This window comes from Cheilinus undulatus, linkage group 16, assembly GCF_018320785.1.
Source record: "Cheilinus undulatus linkage group 16, ASM1832078v1, whole genome shotgun sequence".
In the NCBI taxonomy this organism is placed as follows: Eukaryota; Metazoa; Chordata; class Actinopteri; order Labriformes; family Labridae; genus Cheilinus; species Cheilinus undulatus.
In genome coordinates this window covers 6,316,815-6,331,715 of record NC_054880.1, presented here as the reverse complement: position 1 = coordinate 6,331,715, position 14,901 = coordinate 6,316,815, and the positions used below count along the sequence as shown (strand labels likewise).

The 14,901-nt window shown below is 46.2% G+C and overlaps 3 protein-coding genes across 3 annotated transcripts; all 3 read right to left on the bottom strand.

The window, feature by feature from the left end:
* Positions 1-1,048: 1,048 nt before the first annotated feature.
* On the bottom strand, positions 1,049-2,219 carry LOC121523501 (vegetative cell wall protein gp1-like; the record flags this gene model as incomplete). The annotated part of the gene is made up of 3 exons (XM_041808421.1): positions 1,049-1,116; positions 1,324-1,672; positions 1,716-2,219. Coding segments are annotated over 2 exons (852 nt in total), but the record flags the coding sequence as incomplete, so codon positions are not given.
* On the bottom strand, positions 2,218-4,960 carry LOC121523500 (adhesive plaque matrix protein-like). The gene is made up of 5 exons (XM_041808420.1): positions 4,800-4,960; positions 4,677-4,720; positions 3,433-4,590; positions 2,647-3,395; positions 2,218-2,601 (listed from the first exon to the last, which is right to left on the bottom strand). Exons 1-5 carry the CDS (start codon positions 4,820-4,822, stop codon positions 2,218-2,220), a joined length of 2,358 nt encoding a protein of 785 aa, XP_041664354.1. The 5' UTR covers positions 4,823-4,960.
* A 1,899-nt stretch (positions 4,961-6,859) lies between these two features.
* LOC121523391 (secretagogin-like) lies at positions 6,860-14,230 on the bottom strand. The gene is made up of 11 exons (XM_041808268.1): positions 14,117-14,230; positions 12,425-12,495; positions 11,144-11,239; positions 10,416-10,505; positions 10,110-10,166; positions 9,175-9,252; positions 9,035-9,090; positions 8,862-8,907; positions 8,592-8,651; positions 8,199-8,267; positions 6,860-7,022 (listed from the first exon to the last, which is right to left on the bottom strand). The coding sequence occupies exons 1-11, from the start codon at positions 14,184-14,186 to the stop codon at positions 6,897-6,899; spliced, it is 819 nt and encodes a 272-aa protein (XP_041664202.1). The 5' UTR covers positions 14,187-14,230; the 3' UTR covers positions 6,860-6,896.
* Between the last annotated feature and the right edge of the window lie 671 nt (positions 14,231-14,901).

Here is a 14,901-nt window from a genome sequence, read left to right as displayed (position 1 = left end):
CTGCACTGGTCACAAATGTTAGTCTGGATCCTGGTGCCGTTTGATGCACACCTTCCACTCTTTCCTCAGATTTGTCTTTCAAAATGAAGGTTAAAAGCTCTAACAGTTAAATCAGTTGACACTTCTAGTCTTGAATTTTTAAAACCAGTTAAGATTGAAAAACCACCTTGGCTACATTCACACTGCAGTTGAAAGTGATCTGAATCTGATTTTTTTGCTCATATGTGACTTGTATCTGATTTTTTTCTGACAGTGGGAACAGCGCAAGTCACATTGAATCTGACCGTTTCGAATCAGATTCAGGCCACTTTCGTATGTGGTTCTAAATCAGATACGCATCTGATCTGACTGCAGTGTGAACAGGCAAACAAAAATCAGATCTGAGAAAAGATCAGAATTGAGCATTAAGGCCTGTGGTTTGAATGTAGCCCTTGTGTAGGCAGCATTTGAGAAATTTGCAACTCCAAAAAGAAACCTTATGGACGAGGACTTTTAAAGAGCAGCTTGAATAGATTGTCAAAGGAGACTTTCAGAGTTTGATTGGGTTTCCTTTTATTAAAGCATTTGATCCACACCAGTTATGTCTCTCCTAAACACCACAGGAGATTTCTAAACTTCTACTACCCAGATGACTTCCACTGAACCTCAGCAGTGTAGAAAAAACAGACTTCTTTTGCAAACTGGAAGCAAAGCTCTTCAACCAGAACAGCTGTTCTCTAAATATGGCAGAGGTTTAATTGACTCAGTCTTCATGCTGACCCTGTAATTTCACCAAGAAAAACAACCATTACTTGGCAAACTGCACCCACTTTGTTCAGGACTCAAATTTACCCCCTGCAGCTGGCTAGTAATGAATTTCAGACCAATAACTTTAGCGTTTTGCTTTCATACATTTATAACAGGCAAGTTAAGCTGCAGTGACAACCTTCTAAATTTGTTTTTTTTTTAACCAAGGTCTGATGTACACTGAGAAACATGCAGTAAATTAGATTTTTCATGCAATTACATACTGCTAGGAACAGTTTTGCATTAAAAAACCCAAACATGATCAGTTCCAAATGCTTTATTGAATTTAAAATCCAAAATGCAGATATCTTCAAGGCAGAGGTCAAGAACCTAAAAAAACCCCAAACAAAATGAAAGTGTCAAATTTGGCAGAATGCAAAGAAATTCTCAAGACAGCCGAGTTCTAGGTTCCTAATGCAACAACCTGGCTCCTGGACAATAGCAAACACAGAAGGGATGGGCTATGGTTAAAGTAAAAATCAGAAAAAAGTATAAACTAAAGAAAAGAATGAACATAATTAAGGTGAATATAATTACCTTAGTTTTCCCAGAGTCTTTGGTGTTGGTTGTATGGCAGTTGGGGCTGCTTCCATGTGGGATGGTCAGGGGAAGACATTGGAATGAGTCTGGAGAGGTAGCTGGGCTGCTGCGGCTTGGAGGGGTAGCTGGGCTGCTGGGGCTGCTGCGGCTTGGAGGGGTAGCTGGGCTGCTGGGGCTGCTGCGGCTTGGAGGGGTAGCTGGGCTGCTGGGGCTGCTGCGGCTTGGAGGGGTAGCTGGGCTGCTGGGGCTGCTGCGGCTTGGAGGGGTAGCTGGGCTGCTGGGGCTGCTGCGGCTTGGAGGGGTAGCGGGGCTGCTGGGGCTGCTGGGGCTTGGAGGGGTAGCTGGGCTGCTGGGGCTGCTGGGGCTTGGATGGGTAGCTGGGCTGCTGCTGGGCTGCTGGGGCTGCTGGGGCTTGGAGGGGTAGCTGGGCTGCTGGGGCTTGGAGGGGTAGCTGGGCTGCTGGGGCTTGGAGGGGTAGCTGGGCTGCTGGGGCTTGGAGGGGTAGCTGGGCTGCTGGGGCTTGGAGGGGTAGCTGGGCTGCTGGGGCTGCTGGGGCTTGGAGGGGTAGCTAGGCTGCTGGGGCTTGGAGGGGTTGGAGGGGTAGCTAGGCTGCTGGGGCTTGGAGGGGTAGCTAGGCTGCTGGGGCTTGGAGGGGTAGCTAGGCTGCTGGGGCTTGGAGGGGTAGCTAGGCTGCTGGGGCTTGGAGGGGTAGCTAGGCTGCTGGGGCTTGGAGGGGTAGCTAGGCTGCTGGGGCTTGGAGGGGTAGCTAGGCTGCTGGGGCTTGGAGGGGTAGCTAGGCTGCTGGGGCTTGGAGGGGTAGCTAGGCTGCTGGGGCTGCTGGGGCTTGGAGGGGTAGCTAGGCTGCTGGGGCTGCTGGGGCTTGGAGGGTAGCTAGGCTGCTGGGGCCTGAGGGGTAGCTCGGCTGCGGGGGCTGCTGGGGCTTGGAGGGGTAGCTGGGCTGCTGGGGCTTGGAGGGGTAGCTGGGCTGCTGGGGCTTGGATGGGTAGCTGGGCTGCTGGGGCTGCTGGGGCTTGGATGGGTAGCTGGGCTGCTGGGGCTGCTGGGGCTTGGAGGGGTAGCTGGGCTGCTGGGGCTTGGAGGGGTAGCTGGGCTGCTGGGGCTTGGAGGGGTAGCTGGGCTGCTGGGGCTGCTGGGGCTTGGAGGGGTAGCTGGGCTGCTGGGGCTGCTGGGGCTTGGAGGGGTAGCTGGGCTGCTGGGGCTGCTGGGGCTTGGAGGGGTAGCTGGGCTGCTGGGGCTTGGAGGGTAGCTGGGCTGCTGGGGCTTGAGGGGTAGCTAGGCTGCTGGGGCTTGGAGGGTAGCTGGGCTGGGGCTTGGAGGGGTAGCTCGGCTGCTGGGGGTTGGTGGGGTAGCTAGGCTGCTGGGGCTTGGAGGGGTAGCTAGGCTGTAGCTGGGCTGCTGGGGCTTGGATGGGTAGCTGGGCTGCTGGGGCTGCTGGGGCCTGGAGGGGTAGCTGGGCTGCTGGGGCTTGGAGGGGTCGCTGGGCTGCTGGGGCTGCTGGGGCTTGGAGGGGTAGCTGGGCTGCTGGGGCTGCTGGGGCTTGGATGGGTAGCTGGGCTGCTGGGGCTGCTGGGGCTTGGAGGGGTAGCTGGGCTGCTGGGGCTGCTGGGGCTTGGATGGGCTAGCTGGGCTGCTGAGGGGTAGCTGGGCTGCTGGGGCTTGGAGGGGTAGCTGGGCTGCTGGGGCTTGAGGGGTAGCTGGGCTGCTGGGGCTTGGAGGTGTAGCTGGGCTGCTGGGGCTTGGAGGGGTAGCTGGGCTGCTGGGGCTGGAGGGTAGCTGCTGGGCTGCTGGGGCTGGAGGGGTAGCTGGGCTGCTGGGGCCTGGAGGGGTAGCTGGGCTGCTGGGGCCTGGAGGGGTAGCTGGGCTGCTGGGGCCTGGAGGGTAGCTGGGCTGCTGGGGCCTGGATGGGTAGCTGGGGCTGCTGGGGCTTGGATGGGTAGCTGGGCTGCTGGGGCTGCTGGGGGTAGGTGGGCTAGCTGGGCTGCTGGGTAGCTGGGCTGCTGGGGCCTGGAGGGGTAGCTGGGCTGCTGGGGCCTGGAGGGGTAGCTGGGCTGCTGGGGCATGGAGGGGTAGCTGGGCTGCTGGGGCCTGGAGGGTAGCTGGGCTGCTGCTGGGGCCTGGAGGGGTAGCTGGGCTGCTGGGGCTGCTGGGGCCTGGAGGGGTAGCTGGGCTGCTGGGGCCTGGAGGGGTAGCTGGGCTGCTGGGGCCTGGAGGGGTAGCTGGGCTGCTGGGGCCTGGAGGGGTAGCTGGGCTGCTGGGGCCTGGAGGGGTAGCTGGGCTGCTGGGGCCGCTGTGGCTTGGAGGGGTAGCTGGGCTGCTGGGGCGTGGAGGGGTAGCTGGGCTGCTGGGGCTTGGAGGGGTAGCTGGGCTGCAGGGGCCTGGATGGGTAGCTGGGCTGCTGGGGCTTGGAGGGGTAGCTGGGCTGCTGGGGCTGCTGGGGCTTGGAGGGGTAGCTGGGCTGCTGGGGCTGCTGGGGCTTGGAGGGGTAGCTGGGCTGCTGGGGCTTGGAGGGGTAGCTGGGCTGCTGGGGCTTGGAGGGGTAGCTGGGCTGCTGGGGCTTGGAGGGGTAGCTGGGCTGCAGGGGCCTGGAAGGGTAGCTGGGCCGCTGGGGCTTGGAGGGGTAGCTGGGCTGCTGGGGCCGCTGTGGCTTGGAGGGGTAGCTGGGCCGCTGCGGCTTGGAGGGGTAGCTGGGCCGCTGGGGCTTGGAGGGGAAACTGGGCCGCTGGGGCCTGGAGGGGTTGCTGGGCTGCTCGGGCCTGGAGGGGTTGCTGGGCTGCTGGGGCCTGGAGGGGTTGCTGGGCTGCTGGGGCCTGGATGGGTAGCTAGCAGAGCTAACAGCACCATACTTTGAGTCAGGCTGAATCTTGATTCCCCCACTTGATGCCACTGTTGATTCAAAAATGTTTTCAGTTTGAGGTAAGGCAAAGTCCCACATGGCCTCCTTGGTCTGGATAACACCCGTTGTTTCAGGATACGGTTGATAACTCGGCACTCGGTTTTTTGGGGGTTCCTGTCCTATGATTGGTTGAGGCTTGTAACTGGAAACACTTTCCTCTGGGTTGTATCTTTCCACTGCCACACCTTCAGCAGGCCTTAGGTCCTCAGATGAACCACTCTCAGTGTAACTTTGTCCATAGCCTGGTACCACCGGACTGGACTCCACAGGTTTATGGCTGCTGGGTAATTCCCTGGCTGGGTTAAAGTAAGGAGTGATGCCACTGGAGCTCCCACTCCTGAAGCTCAGAGCTGGTCAGAGATATAGAGGTTAGCACGAAGTTTTAAAGATTAAGCTTGGATAAAATACTGCACATGAAATGAAGATAAAAGCTTACCGTTAGCATGCTGCCCAAAGGCTAACAATGAGAGCAGAAGCACTCTGAAAAACAGAGACAATCATTAGTAAAACAACCAGAGGAAAACAACAAGAAAACTGTATGGCTGAAGATTTCATCTACCTCAAAGCAAATCCAGACGCCATTTTTACTTAAAACTGAAGCCAAACAGTGTGTGCTGTTGGCAAATGACAATACAAGAAATGCTGCAGCTTCATGGAAGCTATTGACGCACTGCTCCTTTTAAGTGTTACTCGCAGGCTCCTCTCTGATGAAGTGATTGGAATCAGGTTGGAAGCCTCAGCAGAGCCTCCTCCTGCAATCAGAGCAGGTGTTAGCACTTCAGCCAATTCTTCTTCTACTTCTTGTTTTATGGTGGTTGCAACCAATGTTGAAGTGTGTTACCACCACCCACCATGTTGAAGTGTGGACAAGAGTAACTACTCCACACTCAGACAAATACACGTCAGTAAAATAATCAAATCTATCTTAATGAAGCATGTTAGCTGCTGTAGCTACCTTTCACTTCAGTGATGTGCTTTCATTGCACGATCAGGTCCAAAGAGCCGACTCTTTGATGTGAATGATTGGAGCAGAGTCCCATTTAAGAGCTGGGTTTTTATTTTCACAGTTTTGTTGTTATTTAAGATTTAAACAACAGGGATGGTTTCAGTAATGTGGAGGGCAACTGGCCAGGAGCACTCCTCACCCCCTCCTCCCACTTTTTGCAGAAGTTTCAAACTGTGGACTGCTATTTGGCAAAGATGGAAAAGCAACCTCACATTGACCATTGACAGCATCATGAGCATTTCAGCCTCCACTTTAAGCGGTCAGTAGGGATAGGGTTACATTTTTTGTATTCGATGCAATACTGATACTTTTGAAGAAAGAGTAAAATATTGGACTGTCAAACTTTTAAAAGGGAAACATTTCAGGCAAAGATATATCCAGGTCATTCAGAAAATATGCAAGAAGGTAAAAAGTAAACAAAATAAATACAAATAAATAGTTATAGCACAAACTTAACATAAAAATACCCAATTACTTTTCTTAAAGATCAGATAGGAGAGATAGATTGTCCAACACTAGTTTCAAGCAAGAATTCAAGAAAAACAAGTCATCTTAGATTTTAATGGAGCTATTTCTCTTTTAGTATTTCTCAGATTTGGTCTTCATGCATTTTGTGGTACTGGCATGTGGCCTCAGAGTACTCTCTAAGTAATCTTACAATTTTGACATTTTTGTCCATTTGGGCGAATTTTTCCTCTTTCTCTGCTCACCATTTTGGCCGTGTTAGTGCACATGGTCTTTTTTTGTGCAACAAAGTTTCTTTCAAGACAAATTTTTTAATTCAAATTTCAATTGCTCTAATAGGTCAGAGGAACACTGAAACAAGTTTACGACCCTTTAAAGCCATAAAGGACAAAAATGTCCACTTCCAAAAAACTGCTATAAAAACTAAACAGATCAAGATTTTTCCTGCTTTTTTTGCATAAATCTCTTAAACAACTTCATCTGTGCTCAAAACTACCAAGCATTCAATCATTTTGAGGATTTTAACCCTTTAAATGCCAGTTTGATTACTTAAAGTCAATGTTGTTTTTATATTTAAAAAAAAGGGGGAAAAATGTGATATCTTCCTCAAACCAAATGTTGGATGGCTTTGGTATGATTTCTTAATCCTGCCTGGATATGTCAATGATTAGCCAAAATATTGACTTTGATGCATTTTTAGTTTTTGTATAGCATCCAATTTAAAATGTACTACTCTTTCAAGTCAAAAGTAAGTAATTATTAGTAATTAGTATTGGTAATTATTTTGCATGTTTGATCATATTAGAAAGACAAATACACAAATATTAAAAGACTTTATTACACAAAATTCACCATTTTGACATTATTATCAAACAAGCTCTGTTAAATAATTGTCACATATAAAGAAGCATGCAAAGCATTAATAAAACACAAACCTGAGAAAAGAAGTCATAACTATTTAGTTAATTTTATACCCATGTTTAAGAGACATTTATCAGACATCTGATGGAAACTAGACAGAAAATTCAGTGCTCCATTAAGAATACAACAGATCTGGATGAATCATCCATTCAACATCAAATAGAGGAGGAAAGAGAGAACACGAAAAAAGTTAGACCCACTTAAAGAGGAAGTTTAAAGTGGACGTTGATGCAGGAAAATCCAAAGAGAGTGCTGGTCTGTTGATTAGCTGTGTTTGAGGCCCAGACACAGAGCCAGCTCGTTCTTCTGGATCTTTCCGTCTCCGTTGATGTCGCAGTGACCCATCAAAGCTTTCCTGAAGCGGTCCAGGTCTGGGCCATGGATGCTGGGCTGGAGGAGTTAAGGGAGATGTCAGAGACCAGGAAGAAGACTGATAAGGTTTGATCCATCGGTCGATCAGTCAGTTAATCAAAAAAACAATAAATCAGTCGATATTTTCATAGCCCCAATTCTTTAAGAGACAGGTCTAGAAATGCAAAGGCCATCCATCCATCCATCCATCCATCCATCCATCCACTCATCCATTCTTCATCCACCATCCATCCATCATCCATCTATTCTTCATCCATCCATCCATCCATCCATCTATCCATCCATCCATCCATCCATCCATCCATCCATCCATCCATCCACTCATCCATTCATTCATCCATCCATCCATCCATCCATCCACTCATCCATTCATCAATCCGTCCATCCATCCATCCATCCATCCATCCATCCATCCACTCATCCATTCATCAATCCATCCATCCATCCATCCATTCTACATCCAGCATCCATCCGTCCATCTATTCTTCATACACCATCCATCCATCCACCTGTCAATTCTTCATCCATCTATCCATCTGTCCATAGATTCTTCATCCATCCATCCATTTATCCATCCATTCATCCACTCATCCATTCTTCATCCAACATCCATCCATTTATCAATCCATCCATCCACCCATCCATCTGTCCCTTCCTTCTTCAGTCCATCCATCCATCCATTCTACATCTACCATCTATTCTTTGTCCACCATCCATCCATCCATCAATATATTCTTCATCCACCATCCATCCATCATCTGTCTATTCTTCATCCAACATCCATCCATTCATTCATCCATCCATCCTTCATCCACTACCCATTCATTCATTCATCTATCCATTCATCCTTACCTTCTTCAGTCCATCATCCATCCATTGATCCATCCATCCATCCATCAATCCATTGATCCATCCATCCATCCATCCATCCTTCATCCAGCACCCACCCGTCTGTCCATCCTTCCATGTTTATGTTTTTAAGGTCATATCAATACTTCACACCACTTTTCTTGACCTTTGTAGACATTTTTCCAGTCAGCTGGCAGAAAAACATTCTGGGTAAAAGTCATGCTGGATTATTTGTATTCACACATGTTACATCTCAGAAATTTAGAGGAGTGAGATGCATGTTTGAAAAGACAAAACTGATGAAATCTGACAGGCTTTTTTCAGATTAAAAACATAAGTGTTAACCTTGACCAGCTCCATCATGTCCTTTACAAATCCATCCACCTCAGGGCCCTCCAGTGCTCCTGTCTGACTCTACAAACAGACACACAGAAATGTTAGAGAAGATGATAATCACAGGATCTGCTGATCATAACGTTTCTTAAAAACATAGCTTAGATAATGCTGAGGGGCAGTGTCGAGCCAACAGTTGAAGCATCTGTGTATGTAAAGCTGTCCATGGCCACTGATGATGTTTGAGGGTCCCATTTCATAGGGGAAATTTCACCACTACACCTGTAACTCTGTTTAAAGTTGTCTCTATGAATCCAGGGGTAGGGGAAACATTAGAAATGGGACTGAGCCATGATGGGGATTTTACTTTTTCCTGGAAAAATTAAAAATAAAAATCAAACTTACAACATCATAGTGAGCAAATATCTTTTCAAAGTCTCTCTTTCTGTCCTCCTGACTGCAGGCCTGCCAACAAAAACAAACAAACAAAATAAAAAAATAAATAAAATAAATAGATAAATAATAATAATAATACTAAAAAACAGTTAGCTTTCAAGAATTACACAGGAGCTTTGTTAATGTACAACCCATCCCAAAAAAGTATCATAAATAAGGAGACTGATAAGAAAGTAAGGTATGTTTCTACCAAGCATAAATGCATAGACTCTGACTCACCTCAGTCTTAAACTTCAGAAGAAAGTTTTCCTTTAGGGCCAAAATCCTCCAAACAAAAACAGAAAAACAGAACAACCCCTACTGTCAGACTGTATGAATACATAATCAGTCAGTGATTAAAACGAGACCTGATTTATGGACACACAGTGATTAGTGTTTGTGTCCTTAAGTACCTGGCCAGGTCGTTCAGGTCCAGTTGACCATCTTTGTTTCTGTCAAACATCTTCATCTGCAGGAGAGGAGCAGAAGTCAGAGAGAATGAGGACAGAAAGATGACCGTAGAGTTAGCATTTAAGATGTCTCTGCTTGTTACCATGGTGACAATGTACTTCTCCAGTTTGTCTGCAGTAATGGCCCTCTTGTGCTGGACAAAAAGGTCCTGAAGGAAGCCCTGGAGGGACAAAACACAGGGAGACAACTGAGAGGCTAAGGACTGATCATAGATCAGCTGTTATCATTGATCTCTTTATAATGCACTCAGATGATATCTTTACTATTATGTTTACTGTGTCTGACTAAAACTCGGTTATCTAAACCAAGACACTCTTCAGGAAGACATTTTAATCTCAGTCGATTTTGCTCTTTAAATGAAGGTTAAATATATAGAAATCTTATCATAAAGCTCTAATTCTTCATCATGTTGGCAGCAATTTACTAAAAAAAGGACAGTTGAGACGGGGACATTCATACTGCAGACGGTTGTTTTGATTTTGTTAAAATATAAAAAAACAATTTGTTCCAAAAAACTTGCTTCAATGTTTTACAATTATAAAGAAAACAAGCAAGATGTTGAATCAATGCATGTGTTAATCTGTGCATCCATCCATCCATCCTTCCATCCCTCCATCCATCCTTCCATCCATCCATCCATCCATCCATCCAACCATCCCTCCATCCATCCTTCCATCCATCCATCCTTCCATTCATTCATCCATCCTTCAATCCATCCATCCATCCTTCCATCCATCCATCCATCCATCCATCCATCCATCCTTTAACTCATTCATCCTGGTTTTATAGTAAATCAATCATTACGTTTATAACTGCTAGAACTGACTGCTGATTTTAACTGAATGACTCCTGTCCAGGTCATAAAACTCACTTTAAAAAACAAACATTTACCTGTTTTTTGATGGTTTAATCATAATGTCTTACAGATTTAGAACAGTTGAAGGCCCAGGTTCAGAAACCTTTATGGTTTAAAATAAAAATCCGTTAATCCTAGAATCAGAGAACCTCTGAGTTTACCTTCAGTTCAGACGCTGAGATGTAGCCACTGCTGTCTTTGTCGTAGTTTCTCCAAATCTACAGAATAACAGACAACACTAAATATGACTGTAATAAACATACATACACAAACAGCTGTCATGTGCAACATTCATCATCAAACAACATCGGGAGGATTTTCCTCCTTCTTCTTCTTTAAAAAGTACAATGCTTGTCCTGAGGATGGCGCTAAAACACAGACACTTCTTATCAGTCTAAAGGTTATCTCCATTAGTTTTATTAATAGAAGTTAGAGGTTTAAGATACATCTGCCTTTCAGATCCTCACCCTCATGAACTCCACGCTGTTGTCCAGTGGAGTCTCTCGACGAAACAGGAGCAGGAAGTTCTCCTCCTCTGGAAGCAACATGGCCGCCAGCTGGAACAAAACAATATTAATAACAATCACAGAAGTTTGGTGGAGGAGGGATAATGGTGCACACAGAAGGACTATAAAGACATGGTTTGATGAGTTCAGTGTGGAAGAACAGGACTGAACCACATAGAGTCCTGACCTCAACCCCATCCAGCACCTTTAAGAAGAACTGGAACAGAGATTGTGAGCCAGGCCTTCTGGTCCAACATCAGTGCCTGACCTCATAAATGCTCTACAGGATGAATGGGCAAACATTACCACAGAAACACTCCAGAATCTTGAGGAAAGCCTTCCAAGAAGAGTGGAGGCTGCCAGAGCTGCAGGGGTCAACTCCATATTAAAGAACATGGATTTGAACACAATGTCATTACAGTCCCTGCTGGTGGAATGGTAAGATGGCCAAATACTTTTGTCCATACAATGTCTCTTTAAATGAGCCTCATTAATGATATCCTGAATAAACCAATTACTGCAGAATAGATGGTGTTTGTATGGGGGCATTATTGGTGCAAAATAGACAAACATGAATGGAACCATGAATGGCGACAAAAATCCACAGATGCATAAAAAGATCACATTTCTGGATAAATTCATGACTAACCAAACTTTTTTGCATGGATGATATCTGCATTATTTCGTACCTCTTGTACGTGCAGACGTCTGTCCGCTGTGAAGTTGTCTGGAGACGAGAATTTGTCCCTTAGTCGTCTGATTTTATCGCCCACTTCATCATCCATCTAAAAACAACACAAATAAGTCGAACATTTACATTTGATGTGTTTATTTTTCTAAATTATTTGACAGTTTGTTGTTATCAGCTTTGGTGACATTAACAGGCTACACTGTGTGAGCTGTCGCCCTCTAGTGGCCGTATAAAAGGACTAGCTTAGATAAACTCTTATATTTCATTATTTTATCAACACTGGTCACATTGCTTCATTGCTCCCCAGCTGAACGTCCCTGACTCCACAACAACTCAGGACTTGGAGACAACATGTACCCCTCCATAACTCTGAGGAGACCTGTATGGCTCCAGGTCTCTGAGACTACATAACGTCCAGGACTGTCAGACAACTTGTACTCAACGTCTGAGGAGATGTGTATGCCCCTAGGGATCTGCAGGGACCTGTACGCCTCTAGGACGCTGAGGAGACCTGTAGGGCTACAGAACTCTGAGCTGACCTGAAAACCTCGAGAACTCTGAAACGACCTGTACATCTCCAGGACTCTGAGAAAACTTTTACACCTCCAGGACTCTTCCAGGACTCTGAGGAGACCTGTAGTCCTCTAGAATCTGAGATGACCTGGACACTTCTAGGGGTCTAAGGAGACTACATAACCTCATGGACTCTGAATACAACCTGTACGCCTCCAGGACTCTGGATCCTAAAAGCCTCTAGAACTAGAAACGACCTGAATGCCTCCAAGACTCTGAGACTACATAACCTCCAGGACTCAGGATACAACCTGTACCCCTTTAGGACTTTGGGAAGACCTGTATGCCTCCAGCACTCTGAGATAACCTGTACGTCTCCAGGGATCTGAGACAACCTGTATGCCTCTAGAAAACTGAGTAGACCTCTACACCTCTAGGGATCTGCTGAGACCTGTATGCCTCCCAGGCTCTGAGGCATACAGGTAAAATTGTAGCCAACCCCTCTCACCCAGACAGGGCCTTTCTGAGACCCTCCCCTCTGGCAGGAGGCAGAGGTCCAAAACGTCCAAGGAAAAGAACCCCCCCCCCCCCAAGACTTTCACTGAAGTCCAGAACCAGTAAAGAAAACAAATGCACGTTCAAACAGACTGTGAGCGCTACATTAACAATCACTGGACTTTATTTCTACTGTGTGCTGTTCTCATTTAGAAACCTTTACATCTCAACAGTCTCTCCTTTTTGCACCTTTGTACTTTTATCTCATTACCTTTGTCCCAGATTTTCCCAGCATGCTTTGGAAGAAGGCGTCCAGCTGCTTCCCTTCTATGAACCCGTTATCTAAAAACACAAACAGGAAGAATCATGTCAGAAGTCTCACATCTACTTTATTATATCAACCTCTGAGTACTGACTCAAACAGCGCTGGTCAAACTATGACCCGTGGGCCAAATGTGGTCCATGGTCCATGAGCCTGCAGAAACTATTAAAAATAAAATGAAACATGACCCACAAAAGAGTAGGAAGCTTGTCCTTGACTGTGCTGTACTTCTTAGTTTGGACACTAGGTGGTGCTGCTGTGGGATTTCTACAAACAAACTTTTTTACCAAAAAAATCACTGATGTGTTTTTTCACAATAAAGTTAGATGACAACCAAAACAATCATTATCTGGATTCTGGGTCTACCCTGAGGTCTTCTACCAGTTAAATGTTCCCTGTAAGACCTCCACAGGTAGGTGGAGGTGATGAAGAGGATCATGATCAGATACCAGAGCCATTTTAACTGATGTCTTTGGAGAAGAAGGAGCAGTGGCTCTACTTCTACTCCTCACCCTCCAAAGAGGGGCCCTGACCTCCTCTTAAGGAGCCTCATTTCCTCTGTTAGACCCCAGTCTTTCGGTGATTAACCAGAGGTCATGACCACAGGTGAGGGTTGGAATGAAGACGGACCGGTAAATCGAGAGCTTTGTTTTCCAGCTCAACTTCTTCTTCACCACAACAGTCTGGTACGTCTGTAGCACTGCTGATGCTGCACCAACCTATCCTGATGAAGAAGGACTAAAGGACTACAGCAGTAAACAGCAGAGTGGATGGTGCTTATTTTCTCCTCTCTCTGCAGATTCATGGAAGTTGACTGAAGGGAAAAGTGTGGAAAGAAAAGACCAACCAACAGGGATGAGCTCAGCCTTCAGAGGATTGTTAAACAAAGCAGATTCAAGAACTTCAGGGAGCTTCACAAGGACTGGACTGGGACTGGAGTCAGAGGGTCAAGAACCACCACACAGACGGGTCCAGGAAACGGACTACAGGTGTGGCGTTCTTTGTGATCCAATCCTGGGCTAAGGAGACAAAGAACTGGACTGTTGTGGTCTCAGTAGTCCAAAGTCCTGTTTTCAGATGAAAGTAGATTTAGCATTTAGTTTGTAAAGCCAGGTCCCAGAGTCTGGAAGAGGATCAGAGAGGTCCAGAATCCTTCAGGTCTTGAAGTAAAGTATTTCCAGTCTCCAGTCATGGATGGTTTGGGATCCATGTCATCTGCTGCTGTTGGTCCACAGGTCTTTATCAAGTCCAGAGTCCAGAGTTCCATCTGCTGAAATGGAGATACTGATTTCCTTTTCATCGGCCCACAGTGAAGCCAAAACTAAAAACTGGTTTACTGACCCTCATATTACCGTGTATGATTGGCCAGCCAACTGGTCTGACCTGGACCAGGTCCAGAGGATCTCTGGAAGATGAAAGACCCCAGACTCCATCCAGACTAGCTGAAGGCTATCAGAGCGACCTGGGCTTCATAACACCCCAGCAGGACGACGGACTGATCAGCTTAGTTTAGTAAAGGCTGACTTACGCTGTTGGATAAAATTATAAACCTACATTTAAACATTAACTTCAAACCACTTTCATTTTTCTCTCTGAGTCCTTCCCATTGTATTAGAAAAATATTTGTTTTTAATCTCTCACCATTGATGTCAAATTGATGCCAGATGTGTAATAAAGCTGCAGCATCCAGACCGTCGGCGGTGATCTCCATGGTGACAGAGACGGGTCCAAGCAGTGGAGACAAGTAAGACGATACAGGAGGACAAATAAAACCAAAGAAGAAGAAAACTTCTGTTCTTTATCTACTGAAATGAAGCAGAATCTCCTGATTCAGACGAAGTGAGACCGATCAGACTCAGCAGCTGGTTTAAGAAGGAGAGAGAGAGAGAGAGAGAGAGAGAGAGAGAGAGAGAGAGACGGAGAGAGAGAGACGGAGAGCATCTAGACAGACAATCTGGATTTATTTGTATAAACACATACAGAGACATCAGACAGGCCTGTATGACATCAACATTAAAACATTCAACTTAAAAAAAAACTGATTTTCTTTTTAAAAATACAACAAAATATTTCCCAATAACATAAAAAACCATCACCAGGTATTCAAATGGATCCATTCATGCTCATAAAACATCTTTAACTGGGATAATAAAGGCACTTTACTTTATAAACAAACCTGCAGCACTGTTAGTCTGTATTTACATATTTACAATCAGACAGAATCAATAAAATCTATTGATAAGTGCAGCAGTGATCGATTAGTAGAATCAGTGTTATAATGAGGAGACAGCAGCACGGTTAAAGCTGGGTTACAGGGTCAATCAGAGACGTTAACAATGATTTTATGAGTTTCTAACATCTCACCTAGAAAAAAAGGCAAACTCTGATACGATTCTAGTCAAAACAAATAATCAAGTCCTGTTTGT